At 53.2% G+C, this 13,568-nt stretch overlaps 1 protein-coding gene across 1 annotated transcript; it reads right to left on the reverse strand.

The window, feature by feature from the left end:
* Nucleotides 1-750: 750 nt before the first annotated feature.
* Nucleotides 751-13,279, reverse strand: Tomm40 (translocase of outer mitochondrial membrane 40). The gene is made up of 10 exons (XM_057763035.1): nt 13,186-13,279; nt 12,812-13,090; nt 12,084-12,151; nt 11,436-11,528; nt 8,865-8,966; nt 8,675-8,780; nt 3,327-3,449; nt 3,091-3,167; nt 2,891-2,993; nt 751-1,930 (listed from the first exon to the last, which is right to left on the reverse strand). The coding sequence occupies exons 2-10, from the start codon at nt 13,083-13,085 to the stop codon at nt 1,791-1,793; spliced, it is 1,086 nt and encodes a 361-aa protein (XP_057619018.1). The 5' UTR covers nt 13,086-13,090; nt 13,186-13,279; the 3' UTR covers nt 751-1,790.
* Between the last annotated feature and the right edge of the window lie 289 nt (nt 13,280-13,568).

Here is a 13,568-nt window from a genome sequence, read left to right on the forward strand (position 1 = left end):
TTCCTCAGGTACATAAAGGTAAACTCTCCGTATCCCGGGGCTGCAAAAACTCCAGTTCCACTGGGTTTGAAGCAATACACCGAAGCAAGCCCTGGAAGGCCAGATGCCAGGACTTTAGTCCTGCCAGTTCCCGGATGTGTGACCTTGGGAGAAGGAACTACCCTCCCAGAGTACAGGACCCTCAGGCTGGCCTCAAAAGCACAAGCCGGGATTGTGTGTGCCACTGGCCTTTCTGAGCAGCTTCTTTGCCCTGAGATCAGAGCAGTTATTTTTGCTGGCAGGCACCTATAGTCCTGGCCATTTGGGAAGCCAAGGCAGGAGCTCAGGGAGTCAGGGTAAGCCCCATGCTAACAAAGTGAGAAGGCAGCTGCACCCGGGTTGTCTCAGGTAGGGCCAAGGTTGCTAGAGGCCTGCCAGGTGCACCAAAGTTTCCTATTTCCAGCTGTTGCCCAGAGAGGGTGGCAGAAGGAGAAGCCATACAGTAAGGTTTGGCACTAGACTGGGCAGGCACATGATTCTACAGGATGGAAGAGGAGAACACCTTATTCCAAGAAGGGTACAGGGTGCCTGGCCAGGCCCAGGCCTGTTAGCTTTGGCTTTATTGAACACTGGCATGGCAAGAAGTGGGTGTGGTGAGATTTCTGTGGGTTATTAAGGGTCAACTCCATTGGCCAGCTAACATCCCCAGAACATGCAGAAGAAAGGGTTTCGGTGTTGTTGTCTACAGGGACATGAGCCAGTTTATTTGAGTCTTGCTTGGCATTACAAAATCCGGCACTTCCAGCAGGGAGACATGAGGAGCGCATGACTCCAGCCACAGAGACGGGACCCAGTTTGAAGTTGGTACTACACCTCACCAGAGCAAGGGCCGGAATGTAGCCCCATGGAAAAAGCACTTTGGTGACCCAGCACCTGCCTGACACGTGAGGTCCAGTTACATCTTCAACCAGCAAAAACTAAAGCTGGACACTTCCTTTGTTTCAGTCTGGGAAGGTCCAAGGGCCCCTTCCTTCCCGAGAGCTACTTTCTGTATTGTGCTGAATTTCTTCCAGGAACTTAGTTTCTTCCTGAAGTTTCCGAGACCTCTGACCTTCCTACCCGGAGAAAGTCACCACAAGCTACCTCAGCCCTTTTTGGAACAGGGAGGCTCCGGAGCCCCATCTCCCTGCCCCCACCCTATTTGTAGAGACAAAGTCCTCTGCCACCTCTCAGGGTCAGGGCGCACAGGGGCAAGTGACCTGGGGGCACCCTTCTGTGATGTCCGCACCACGCGAGGGTGATTGACGCTGGGCCAGGCTTTCCCTATCCTGTTACTGTGTACCCGTGAACCTCGGCGCCCCCTGCTGGCAGCCGTGCTCAGCAAGTGGAGAAAATCGAGGCCTCTCAGATTTTTTTTTCCATGTGTATTTTTTGTTTTTTTTAAGTTTTTTTCTGTAAAATGTCCCAGTTCTTCCATAACTTATAAACATGATTTCTATGGAGGGGTGGAGAGGAAAGTGACGGGCGGCCGGGCGCTCCTCTGCTGCCCTCGGGAGGACAGGGACATCACGTCATGTCTTTCGTCCCTGAGCCTGTCCGGCTGCCTCTGCCGGAGCGCTCAGTATTGAGTGCCTTTCTGATTGCAGAACTCCCTTTGGGACCCCAGGCCCCCTGGACACTATCCCCTGGCACTAGGGATCCTCGGGCATGGGGTGGATCCCCTCCTTCCCGCTGCCCAGACCCCAGGAGGGACGGAGAGGAGGGGAAGGCGGCCAGCCCAGTGGTAGTCTGCAGAGGAACGACGAGAGGGCTCAGCCGATGGTGAGGCCAAAGCCACAAAGGAACTTATTCTTGCGGTGGTTCAGGAAGGCGCAGAGGGACAGCGTCAGAGGAAGAGGCGGCAGCTTCTTTTCCAGCGTGGCACCCACGATCCAGTTACTGTTCACAGAGCCTGTGGGCCAAGAGGGGAAGAGAATGGGTGGGTAGATGTGCCTGATCACCTCCGTGGGTAGTCACACCAGCCCTGTCACATGTCAAGCAGCTACTTGGGCAGCTCCTCTCCAAAGCCCTGATCTCTGGGAATGGTCGATTTCCTGAATATGCAGGTGCATGAGAACCTTAGGGGTTGGGTGCCAACTTAGCTGTCCCCAGGGAAAGGGACAGAATGAATAGGACAAGGGTAGCAGGGCTGGACTCAACTGACCCCTAACTGCAGGGGACTGTGGTATTGGAGTCACAAGCAGACCCCAGCATCAGGGCCCCAAAGAGAGCTGTGACCACCTAAGACTCAGATCACCCAGGTTTGAAAAGACTGGGTTACTGCCTAGAATAGAAGGACAGTCTGAACCTGCCACCCCCTAGACTCTAATGGGCTGTTTCCCCACTTGTGTGTCACTTGAGGGAACCTCGACTGAAAGGTCTTCAGAAGACTAGGTGGCAGGCAAGCCTGCAGGGCATTTTCTTAATTGAGGTGGGAATACCCAGCTCACTATGGGTGGGGCCGCCCAGGGGCTAGTAGTCCTGGGGATATAGGAAAGCAGGCTGAGGAGGCCATAAGGAGCAAAGTCACTAGGCAGTCTCCATAGCCTTCTGCACCAGTTCCTGCCCTGACTTCTCAGTAACACAAGTGTGACCGGAGAGCTGTAAATAAACCTTTCCTCCCAACCTTGCTTATGGTCGTGGTGTTTCACCACAGCAGCAAGGCAGGAGAGAGTGGGGAGGGCCAGAAGCTCCACATGCTGCCTTTCATTCAGCAGAAGGGGAGAGAGCTTGCTAGATAGGCTAACACTCACGAGATGTGTCTCTGTTTGATAACCGCCCCGAGGAATTCACAAGTGCACAAAGGCCCCCAGCACACAGGCAGCTGAGTTACCCCTGTGTTTTCCAGGAGGGAAACTGAGGCCTTCTTTACCTTTGAAGAGGAAGTTGGCCTTGGGCAGGTCCAGCTGGTACCCGAAGGAGGCGCTAGTGTCCTGCATCCTGGTGCTGGCCTCGAACTCCACGCCCACCTGCAGCTGGGGAGGGAGGGCCCGGCACCCGTGAGCTGCCCAGTGGGGCTCCTGGGCACACCAACAGCACCAGCCAAATTAGGAAGCACTCCTTCCAGCTCACCTGGTCACTGGCTTTGTGGTAATAAGTCGCGTGCATGCCTGCCTGGCCCAGCGTTACTGTTGCCAACCAGTTGTTCACTAGGAGAACAGAGTTGGGTGAGGGCTGGGTATCAAAGGGATGAGAGCATCTGATCTGGAAACCCACAGCCTCATTGTTCAGAGCCTAGAGCTCTTCCCTCATTCCGAGGTACAGGCCACAGCCTCCTCCCTCAGACCACAAGTGTGCCCCAGGCTCACGTGTGTATTTCCCAGCTAGAGACATGACAGTGCCCTCTTCTCCAGGCCGCCGGTGGTAGACGAGCTCTCCCCCCAGGGCCAGACACGGCGTGATGCTCTGGAGATAGTGGGCCACGAGGATTCCTGCAGGAGAAGAAGGCGCTCAGACTCCAGGGCCCAGCAGGCCTGGATTTACCTCGCCACAGGGGCTCCTCCTGCTAGTAATCTCAGGACAGTCACGGCCTTTCTGAGGAGCTTCCCTAAGCCAGCAGAGAGGGGTGTACTCCCATAGAACGTGCAGGGATTGAGGCCCTCCCCCCAGAAGTGGGAGGTGGGGCCCAGAGTCTTAGCCAGGGTCTTGGTGTGTTCTGAGAAGTGTGACCATGGCTAGGACAGAGGTACCCAGGGCTGATGGCCTCAGGAGCTAGTATGAGTGTTTCCTCAGTGAGCAGGGGACCATCAGCTTCAGGACAGGATCAACCCAATCTGGGCACACCTCTGACCACCATTAATGAATCAACCAACCAACCAACCAACCAACCAACCAACCAACCCAGAGGAAACGGAGCCAAAGTCCTGAGTGGTCATCTATAGACAGCAACTTCAAGGCAGAACACCTCTCCACCACAGCTGTAGGGACCTCTGGGAGTAAGGACTAACCCAGCCCTAAGTGTCTCTAACAGTCCCCACAAATCATTTCACTATGCCCAGCCTCCTCTATCTCCAGGAGACCCCATAGCACATAGAGGCTAGGGGGTCTCATCACAGCACAACCCAACTGCTCTCTCCCGAGAACCTGCCATAGTCCCCAGTGCTCTGGGAGGATCTGAGACCCTCACAATAATCTGTGGTGTCCTATGCACTGGGCCAAGTTTCAGAGCTTTGTATGCTTGTGTGACACAGCCTGTCACTGAAGCTCTCCCTTGACCCAGCAAGGCGTGCCCCAGATCTGATCTCCTTTAGTGCGTCAACTGAGACCATCATGGGACACCTGGCTGACATGTCCTCCTCAGCCCTTTCCTAACGGGCTGAATTTGAAGCCTCTTCCTCTTAGGAGCTTGCAGCTCTTTATTCCCTCCAGCCAGGGTCTCAGCACGTGAGCCAGGCATGCCTTCAACACGCAGCCCTCCGCTTTAGCCTAATATATGACCAGATTAGAGGTACCACCATAGCCCAGTTTTGGACTTAATTTTTTAAAGATGTGTATGGGTGTTTTGCCTACACGTATGTCTCTGTGACATGCACACCTGGGCCCAGAGGCCAGAATAGGTTATCAAATTGCCTGATCAGTTACAGGTGATTATGAACTGGCATCTAGATCCTAGGAATTTAACCTGGGTCCTTTGGAAAACTAGTCAGTGCTGGCTGGTTCAGTGTCTCTCGGGCGTGGTGGCGCAGGGCTTCAATCCCAGTACTCGGGAGGGAGAGGCAGGCGGATCTCCATGAGTTCGAGGCCAGCCTGGTCTACAAGAGCTAGTTCTAGGACAGGTTCCAAAAGTTACAGAGAAATCCTGTCTCGAAAAACCAAACAGAGGGTCTCATGCCAGGTGCGACCTTAATCCCAACACATGTGACAGAGGAAGAGGCAGGAAGAGAGTTTGAGGCCAACCTGGTCTACATAGAGACCCTGCTTCAACAAAGGATCTTGCTATGTGGTTCTGGCTAGCCTCAAACTTGTGGCAATCCTTCTGCCTTGACCTCCCAAGTGGCTGGATTATAGGCATGTGCCACCGCACTCTACTCAAGATTTCATCAGTAGTTGTGCAAGCATGTGTACGTTGCTCGTGCAAGTGTACATAGGTCAAAAGACAACTTGTGGAGCTGGTTTCCTTGTGTGTTTGTCACAGGGATCAAACTCAGGCATGGCAGCAAGTGCCTTTTCCTGCTAAGCCACCCTGCTGGTCTTACCTTGTTCTTTGCCGTTGTTTAATACTCTCTACATAACTCTGGATGGCCTAGAACTTTTGGGGATTCTCCTGCCCCCTCCTCCCAAGCGTTAGGATTACAGGTGAGAACCGAGCTCAGCAGACTGAGACAAAGCCTCTCCATGGACTTGGGAAGAGTCCTGGGATTTGTGGTGTCCAACTTTGGTCAGTGTGGTTGCTGAGGACCCATGCAGGGCTCTGTGCATGCTGGGCCTGTAGTGCTGCAGATGAACGGAGCCCATGGTGTTAATATGTGCAATGACCCAAAGCTCAACTCCAGCCTTTGCAGTCCTGATTCTTGACCTCTCTATCCCAGGCTGCCTAGGAGGCCCTGCCGTTCCTCCCAAGCTTGCTTGCACTGGTCCCCACCGTAGGAACCCCACAAAGACAGGAGTTTTAAGCATAGCACTGGTTTCCGCAATGTATACTTCTGATGGGCACAACTTGGAGGGTGTGTTGTCAGCGGCTAAACTTGGCACACCCAAGGACAGTCTAGCCAAAGTCACATCCTGAGGCTTAACGCACAAACGCTTTGAATGAATTTCTAGTGGGGACACACCCCAGAGGTAGATCTTCTGCCTAGACTCCCTGAGCGAGGGTTTGGGGATGTGGTACAGAGGTGGAGAACCTGCCTAGTCTTGGCTTCCATCTTTAGCACTGCAAATGCATGAACGAGGATCATAAAGCCAGGCACTTCAGAAGTCACCAATAAAATCACCTTCTTCAAGCAAATGGATGAACGAACCTAATGTCCTAAGGGACTAGTATCATCCAAATTGCAACCACCAAGGTAAGGGCAGGTCTCAGGAAGGCAGGCTGGAAGGCCCCACCAGGTTCTACCCTGCTCAAAGATGATAGTTTCTTCTTTTTCTTTTTTTGGTTTTTCGAGACAGGGTTTCTCTGTAGTTTTGGTGCCCGTCCCGGAACTAACTCTTGTAGACCAGGCTGGCCTCGAACTCCCAGAGATCCGCCTGCCTCTGCCTCCCGAGTGCTGGGATTAAAGGTGTGCACCACCACCGCCCGGCGATAGCTTTTTCTTTTAGTTTTGACAGGGTTTCTCCGCATGGCCCTGGCTGTCCTGAAACTCATAAAGATCTGTGTACCACTAGGACAGCTCTGCTGACAGCGTCTTAAATGACTACCAGTCATCGGGCGTAATCCCAGCACTCGGGAGGCAGAGGCAGGTGGATGAAAGTGAGTCCAAGGTCTACATAAGAGCTAGTTCCAGGACAGGCTCCAAAGCTACAGAGGAACCCTGTCTCAAAAAAACCAAAGAAAAAAATACCAGTCATTCTGCAGATGTACAGGTAGGATGCCTGGAGGGCAGGCATCTGTGTTCCAGCCAGAGACCCTACCACCCCTAAAATGCCAGTAAACGCCCCCCCTTTTTAAAAGATCACCCCTTCTTCTTTTGCCTCTTGGCTGAGGTACTGCCATTTTTGGAGTAGCTGTCTTGAGCACTCCAGTAAAGATAGGGCCTTTGCTGGGCCAGCCAGAGGGTCCCCAAGGCAAGAGCCCGCTGACTGCCACCCCTGGTACTTGCAGCGGAAGGATAATCAGCTCCTGAAAGTCGTCCTGACCTGCACTTGCACCCGTGGCATGCACCCACACACAACGATAAATAAAGTAAAAAGAAGGAGCAACCAGTCCTTTGAACTCGCTTTGAGCGGGACTCATCCTAACAGTAACAAATGCATTGTACAAATATTTGGAGGTAAAACACATGCTTGCAGGGAGCAGCACACTCTAATCCCACCACTCAGGAGATAGGCAGTCAAAGCTCTGCTGAACTCTAAGCCAGTCCTCAAGAACAAAACCATTTTTTTATGGTGCTGGGACTAGAACCCAGGACCTTGCTTGCAAGCACCTCACTGCTGGACCTAGGCAGGTGTTAAGCCATACCTATTTATACCTGACATCTCTGTGCTCTTTATCTAGAGTCCCTGGGATGGACAGAAAGAGGTGGACTCTCTGCTCACTACCCCATCATCAGTACTTAAATACACTGTATGGGGCACACTCAGCACACATTCAATGCGCGAACAAGACAGACGAGCAGCCAACTTCTGTCTGCAACCAAAAAAGAATGGAAGCTGGGCAGCAGTAGCTCACGCCTTTAATCCCAGCACTTGGGAGTCAGGGGGATCTCTGTGAGTTTGAGGCCAATCTGGTCTATAAGAGCTAGTTCCAGGACAGGCACCAAAGCTACAGAGAAACCCTGCCCCCCCGCCAAGTGAAGTCCAGATATCAGTACCCACTTTGACCTGTCTGGTCGTTCCTCATCGGGACATGGCCATCCCGTGCCACCATTCCACGCGCTATTGCTCCCAAGTCCATGTCTCACACTAAGAATAGTTCCCATCATCTGGTGCCCAGCACGTGCCTGACCTTACAGTACCATGAGCCCATAAAGATTCACCAGTGTCACTAGGGTCCACATGACCAAGCAGACAGCAGCAGTCCAGGGTTGAACTATGTCCTCACCCTCATCATCACTGCTCCATGAGGATAGACCAAGGTTGTCTTTTAGCACACCACATGCCCTCCCCTGATCATTTCTGCTTTTTCTGCATCTCAGTGGGTCGTGCTGTTTGGAGAGGCCCAGGAGGCGTGGCCTTGCTTAAGGATTTGTCACTGGGGGTAGGCTCTGAACTTTCAAAGCCTCATGCCATTTCCAGCGTGGTCTCTTTGCTTCCTGTTTCTGTTGCCATGCGGGCCACTTGCTGTCATGTCTCACTGCCATGACAAACTCTCTGGATCTGTAAGCTATGGCGCTTCTACCACAGCAGCAGAGAGCCAAACGCTCCAGGCTGGCCTTCACCAGCACCAATCTGCTGTGTGCCTGAGCACAGGTTGAGTATAGGTTTGTATCACCAAACCCACATTTATTATTCATTTATTTTTGGTTTCTTTGTTTCAAAGACCACCTCACTAAGTAGCGCAGACTAGCCTTAAAGGTGTCCTTCAGGGGACCCAGATCCTATGTCCAGCAGCCATAAGGTGGCTCGCAGCAGTCTAATCCCAGCTCAAGGGGGCGGATATGCTTTTCTGTCTCTCAGGGCAACAGACGCACATGCATAGCAAATAATTTTTTTTTTTTTAAAAAGAACATGTACCCTCCCTAAAGGGTTCCAAGCCTCATCTTTGATCCTCCCCAGCCCTGGGATTACAGGTGTGACCACACCTGGCTTTTTGTTTTTCTTTTTCTTTTTTCTTTTGAGGAAGGGATTCATAGCAGGGACACTGCCCTGCTTTAGCCTTGCAAGCACTGGGATCACAAGGTTGTCTGACACCCAAGCATCTCAAGTTGTTCTTTCCTACTCTGCCATCCCTCAAAGGGAAGCATGGGAGACCGCAAGAGACAAAGTCACATGTGCCTTGTGGGGAAGGGGGAATCGGATCAAGGCCTCAGGACCACCCGTGAGCCCCTCCCCCACCTCTTACCTGAACCCACCAAGACATCTGGGTTCCCTAGGGTGACAGCAGCCGTGAAGTCAGAACCCCGGTACTCCCCATCCACCTGCCAGTTCACGAACTTTGACTGCTGGGTCTGTGGGGGAGGGGCAGTGTGAGGACCATGGATGAGGGAGCACCTGTGAGGGTGACAGGCTACACACACCCATGCACGACTCACCTGGATGGCCATCTTGGACCTGAGGCCTGGGCTCAGCTGATGGATGACCTGTGCATTGAGGCTGCCACTGTTGTCCATGTCACCTACCAGCACGGGAAAGGCCTGTGGGGCAGAGGGCAGCTTAGAGGTCAGAGAAGCAACACAGCAGTAAGTCTAAGCAAGAAGCCCTTCCTCCAGAAAGCCTCCTCAGTGCTTGCCCGTGCCCATTTTGGTCCCCTCAACAACACAGCCTCCTCTGGAACTGCTGGATTGTGAGCCCAATGCTTCTGTCATGGCTCATCCTGCCAGGCCGATAATCTGGGTTCTGATTAGCTGCGGCTTTGTTTTTTTCTTTTTCTCAAGCCCTGGCTTCTCTGAGTAGTCCTGGCTGTCCTGGGACTCTGTAAAGCAGGCTGGTCACAAATGCAGAGATCCTCCTGCCTCTGCCTCTTGAGTGTTGGCATGAAGGGTGTGCGCCACCACTGCCCAGTTACTCTCTTTTTGAGATAGGGTTTCGCATTGCTCAGAGCAGCCTCAAAGGAACACTCTTTGTTTCCGTTGCTGAGATGAGCACCAGCACCAAAAGTTAACTGGGGGAGAAAAGATGGACTTTGCCTTCCAGTTCCACAGCACAGTGCATCACTGAGGGATGTTGGGACAGGATCTGAGTGCAGGAACATAGAGGCAGGAGCTGAGGCCCTGCAGGTGCTACTCACTGGTTTGCTTATTAGCCTTGCCCATAGCACCCAAGACGACCAGTCCAGGGGTGGCACTGCCCCAGTGAGCTGGGCCCTCACATCTATCATCACTCACGAACACGCCCTGCAGTCAATCTGGGGGTGGTATTTCCAACTGAAGTCCCTCTTCCCAGATGTCTGCAGCTCACATCAAGCAGACACACACTAGTCAGCACACTAGCTATGCCAACAGGATACTTGTGACCTCTTAAGTGCTAGGTTACAGGTCTGATCCACCAGTATGCTCTTTGGTCTGTATGTCTGTTTACTAATTTATGCAGGTAGGTCTTGCTATGTGGCCTGGGCTTGAACTCATGTTTTGTAGGTAGGCTCTGCTTCCTGACTGACAACACAACCTCCTCAGGGGTCTTCCATTCCTGCCACCATGTCTTCTCTGCCAGGATGGCATACTTCCTCTCCAACTATTACAGGCCACTTGCTTCCCACACCCGGGGACTTCCCAATCTCCAAGTAATGTCACAGTCCAGTTTGGACTCCTACATATCTACCCCCTCTACTCTCCAGAACACATCTCAAGGGGCCAATGAGATGGCTCAGTAGGGAGGTCAAGGCGCTTGTCACCAAGCCCGAGGACATGAGTTCAATCACAGGACACACAAGGTAGAAGCAAAGAAATGACTCTGCCCCCACAGGCCTCCTCACACACAAATAAACGTAAGCATGCACTTCACGGCTTTTCTGCCTCCCAACACTAGGAGCCTCTTATAGATGGGCAGCCAAGCAAGATCCCCTAACTACTCTAAAGCAGCTGCAGGAAGCATTTACTCCTTGTCAGTGGCCAGACCTTGTTGATCTGGAGGTAAATAGTGGAGAGAGAGAGTTTACAAAAGTAAAAAAGTCCCAGGCACAGAGGCACAAATCTTGAATCCCAATACCTGGGAGACAGAGGCAGAAGGGCAAAAAGATCTCTGAGTTGGATACCAGCATGGTTTACACAAAGAGTTCTAGTCCAGCCAGGGCTTGGTAGGATAGGTAAGCACTCTCCTACCACAAGTATGATGAGAACCACGGTTCAAATCTCCAGTACTTGCATAAGCACCAGGTATGGCTGCTCATGCCCGTCACTCTAACACTGCAGAGACAGTGGGTCCTGTGAGCTGGCTGGTCAGCCACTCCAGCTAAGACGGTGAGCTTCCAGATCAGATGTTCCGTTTTGGCCTTTGCAAATGCAAACGCTGGAACCGGTACCTGCACGCATGCATACTTCACGCAAAGTGCACACATTAAGTGTCGAGGATGTAATTCAGTTGGTAAGAATGCTTGCCTAGAATGCCCTGGATTTGATTCCCAGCACCAGATAAAAACCACACATGATGACTTATGCCTGAAACCCCAGCACGTGGGGAGACAAAGACAGTTTAAGATCATCCTCGGCTACAGCCCAAGCCCAGCTGGGACATGAGACTTTGTCTCCAAAAGCAAAAACCTAGAACAGGTAACATAAGCAGACTCAGGACCAGTTCCTACCCCTCCCAAAACTCCACATCCCACTCTCCACCCCCTGCTAGGGCAGCAGAAGCAACACACCTGAAGCAATCATCTAATCCCATTTCCTCCCCATGCCACATTTTTTCCGTGGCTCTCCAGCGCCCCCTAGAGGACGTCCAAGTACAGAGCCTGACATTCCTGATCCTATACCTGGTTCCCAGCATCCAGGTCATCACTGGGTCTTGATGTATCTGTCCCCCTCTTCGATCACCCAACCCAGGACCAAACAAAGAACAAGTACACTAGGGATGCTGCTGCAGGAGGGAATCACCTGTCCTAACACCACCTCCGAGTCTGTCACTTGTCCATTATTCCCTCAATGGAAGAATGACCAAAGGAACCTTACCTCTGTGGGACTCAGCTGCTTCGTCCCCACATACGTAACCCCAAAGTGGTAATTGGACTCCCCAATTGTGCCGAGGGCTACTGTGTGGGTCACCTGGGAAAAGAGAGTGAGCTATGTATGGGGTCTTGGCAAAGCTGGCTTATCCAAAGACAGAGTTTTGGGGCTGGGCGGGGAATAAAAACTAGGGGTACAGGGAGTGAACACTGGGTGGCAAACCATCCAACCCAGCAGCTGGACAAAACAAACACCAGGCTTGGCCAGATAAGATTAAGAGGCACCTAGGGAGAGAAGTGGGGCTAGAGTGGGGTACACACCTGCCGTGGCACCCCGGCTTAAGGCTGCAGGGTAAGAGGTACCTTTGAATTCTGGGCCCCTAAATCCAAACCTTCCCACTTCCCCTGGAGTAGCCATCCTGGAATGTGTGAGACTCTTAGTGCTCATTTTCCTTTTATGTTTGACACAGGGTCTTGCTATGCACCCCAAGGCTGGCCTGGGACATAGGGTCTTCCCGCTTCAGCCCCTGCTAGTGCTGAGATCAGAAGCATAAGCCACTAGAGTGCTAGCTACTTGTCACCTACCAAAAAGCCCAGGCCTTTAGGAGCATGAGGGGAGCTGTATGCATGGAGGGTCATGGCGCCACAGACTCACCTGGAAGCGGTTACTCAACCCTTTGTTGACTGTAAGTTTGACACCCTCCATCTGCACTGGAAACAGCTCTGTAGAAGAGAGATGCTGTTATACTCCAAATCCCTCCTGCTCTCCTCCCAGCCCCAGCTCTCTCCGGAGACGCGTGTCTCACAGAACATCCCACCACTAAAGGAAACTGTCCAGTGAATGGTGCTGGGTCCTCTGGTTGTTTCTAAAACCCAGTGCAATCACCTGGATTTAGGAAAACTCACTTTCTGGTCAAACTTCTCATCCATACAATGCGGATCCTCACAACACAGAACTGTTCCAAGTATTTTATAAGTTAACACATATTTTGGCATCGAAGATAGAAGTGTACCTCTCTTACGATCAAAATGATCCTAGGCCAGGATCCAGATCCCTTGGGTTGTACCCCTCACAGGAACATTGGGGAACACCTTGCTGACACTGTGACCTTGGGCCATAATTCCTTTTCTGATCACACACACTAAAGAGTCTGGCGGTGTTGGTCCCGGGGCTCGCAGTGTCCAAGACTTCTCTCTCCTGCTGTGGCATTCTTCCCCAGGGGCTTCGCCATCTGATCGCAGTTCCGAGCTCCAAGTCCAAGGTCCCACCGTCCCATCCCATCCACAACTCCTAACATTCTGTTCAATGATTGCAACGGTGCGCGTCAATCCTCCGGGGTCCTTCCCCTTTCCCTCAGGTAAGCTGGGCCCGGCACCCCTCACCTTTGCACTTCCGGTGGCATTCCTCGAACGTGCCCGGGTTGGGCAGGCAGCCGCAGCCCCCATCGTCCGAGGCCCCAGCAGCGCCGCCGGTCGCAGCCCCGGGAGTTCGTTCCGAGCCGCGGCCCGCGTTCGACCCTGTGCCCAGGCCACCCCCGAGCGGCGGCAGCGTAAAGCCGGGCGGCGAAGGCGGCGGCGGCGGTAGCCCCACGAGGGACGGCGTAGGAGGCGGCGGTGGCCCTGCGGGCGGAGAGCTAGCGGCCAACACGTTCCCCATGGTATCTGCGAGGGGAAGGGTCAGAGGGCAGAGGTCAGGGACCACACACTCCCGGATGCGACCTCAGCCACCTCCCACCCAACTCGGACCCGGTTCTCACTGGCGGCGGCGGCAGCGGCGCCTGTTCCCGGCCTGGGCTCCGCTCCTACCCCGTGCGCTCAGCGCAACCGAACCCACTGCCGCCGCCGCGGCTGTCTCCCCGCCCCATGGAGCCCATTGGCTCATTTTTCTCCAAAATCCGCCCATCACGCTCAAAGCGGGACTTTTTATTGGAGTTCTGGAAGGAAGTACCACCCACCTTGCTGGAACACCCATTTCTATTGGTTCTCAATGTCAATCGGTCAGTGCCGCTTCTTCGCCTTTCCCATTGGCTGGCATAGCCCATGCCCATTGGTTCACGACCCGCGGGTCTGGAACTGGCTCCCCATTTGTCGATGCCGCTCGCTTCGCAACGCCCACTTGCTCATTGCCCCACCATCCTCC

Source organism: Chionomys nivalis, chromosome 2 (genome assembly GCF_950005125.1).
Source record: "Chionomys nivalis chromosome 2, mChiNiv1.1, whole genome shotgun sequence".
Lineage (NCBI taxonomy): Eukaryota > Metazoa > Chordata > Mammalia > Rodentia > Cricetidae > Chionomys > Chionomys nivalis.